We start from the raw sequence: 1,283 nt of genomic DNA on the forward strand, positions 1-1,283 counted from the left end.
ATAGTAAGAGCACTTGCTGACCTTCAAATGTGTTTTCAGATCAGGAGAAGGTGTCTGACTACGAGATGAAACTGATGGATCTGGATGTGGAGCAGCTTGGCATTCCAGTAAGACTTATTTTACAAATTCTGATATGAATGTGCATGGTTTTTTTTTGTTGCTTTTTTCTCCAACGATCATGTCCCGTTCTGTTTTTCACTTCAGGAGCAGGAATACAGCTGTGTGGTGAAGATGCCCTCTGGTGAATTTGCCCGTATCTGCAGGGATCTGTCACAGATTGGTGATGCTGTCATGATCTCTTGTGCCAAGGATGGTGTGAAGTTCTCTGCCAGCGGAGAGCTGGGCACAGGCAACATCAAGCTCTCACAGACCAGCAATGTTGACAAGGAGGATGAAGCGGTAACATTCGTTTAACACTGGCAACATTACAAGCTAAAGTCAGGTGTGGCAGTTTTTTGTTATGAAGGAAATTCACAACACTGTGTTCCCTACAGGTGACAATTGAGATGAATGAGCCGGTGCAGCTTATTTTTGCTTTGAACTACCTGAACTTCTTCACCAAGGCCACTCCTCTGTCCAAGACAGTCACACTCAGCATGTCCGCAGACATTCCACTAGGTAAGGAACATGCTTACATGCCCATATTAAATTGCCTTTTGAGTTCAAGCGATTTAAGTGATTGACTGTCTTTTTTCCTTCTGCAGTGGTTGAGTACAAGATTGCAGACATGGGGCACGTCAAATACTACCTAGCACCCAAGATTGATGAAGAATCGTCCTAAAGCCAAGTACAAGACTGACGTCTGTCATCTGCAGAATTTCGTTCTGCATATCAGAAATTATTTCAATAGATGTTTTGGGAAAATGCATTTTACTACTCCGTGTCTGCTGTGGTTTCCAGTTCAATGGATTCACAATTCTGTGACCATCTAAGCCATTTCGTATGATTGGTAGATAAATGGGCACACTTAAACCATGGTAGTTTGGTATTAGCTTTACCAGGCTCTGTGGGCTGAATCTAGATTTCTTAAAGACAGCATGTACAGACTCAACTTTGGCTCAGTCTCATTTTCTCGATATTTGTGCTCTTGTCTGTCTGTCTTGACTCCACTTCAGGTTTTTGTCCAACTGCTCATTTCAGTGTGTAGATAATGTCTGTAAATATGCTAATTGGACATCCAGTCAACCATTAATAAAACTTTTTGTAATGATGATTTGCTTCTGTGTGTTGCTTAGGTCATAACATACTTGATATTTAAAAGAAAGATGTTTAGATGTTCTTAA

The 1,283-nt window shown here is 41.2% G+C and overlaps 1 protein-coding gene across 1 annotated transcript in view; it reads left to right on the plus strand.

Moving 5' to 3' along the window:
- LOC107558085 (proliferating cell nuclear antigen-like) overlaps nucleotides 1–967 on the plus strand; it is a 2,215-nt gene extending 1,248 nt beyond the window's left edge. The window contains exons 2-5 of the mRNA XM_016241709.1: nucleotides 40–107; nucleotides 205–399; nucleotides 495–618; nucleotides 705–967. Of these exons, the coding sequence (XP_016097195.1) occupies nucleotides 40–107; nucleotides 205–399; nucleotides 495–618; nucleotides 705–781 (464 nt within the window). The 3' untranslated portion in view covers nucleotides 782–967. The remainder of the gene's footprint in view (nucleotides 1–39; nucleotides 108–204; nucleotides 400–494; nucleotides 619–704) is intronic.
- The last annotated feature ends 316 nt before the right edge of the window (nucleotides 968–1,283 follow it).

The sequence above is a fragment of the Sinocyclocheilus grahami genome, unplaced genomic scaffold, assembly GCF_001515645.1.
Source record: "Sinocyclocheilus grahami isolate Dianchi unplaced genomic scaffold, SAMN03320097.WGS_v1.1 scaffold632.1, whole genome shotgun sequence".
NCBI lineage: Eukaryota > Metazoa > Chordata > Actinopteri > Cypriniformes > Cyprinidae > Sinocyclocheilus > Sinocyclocheilus grahami.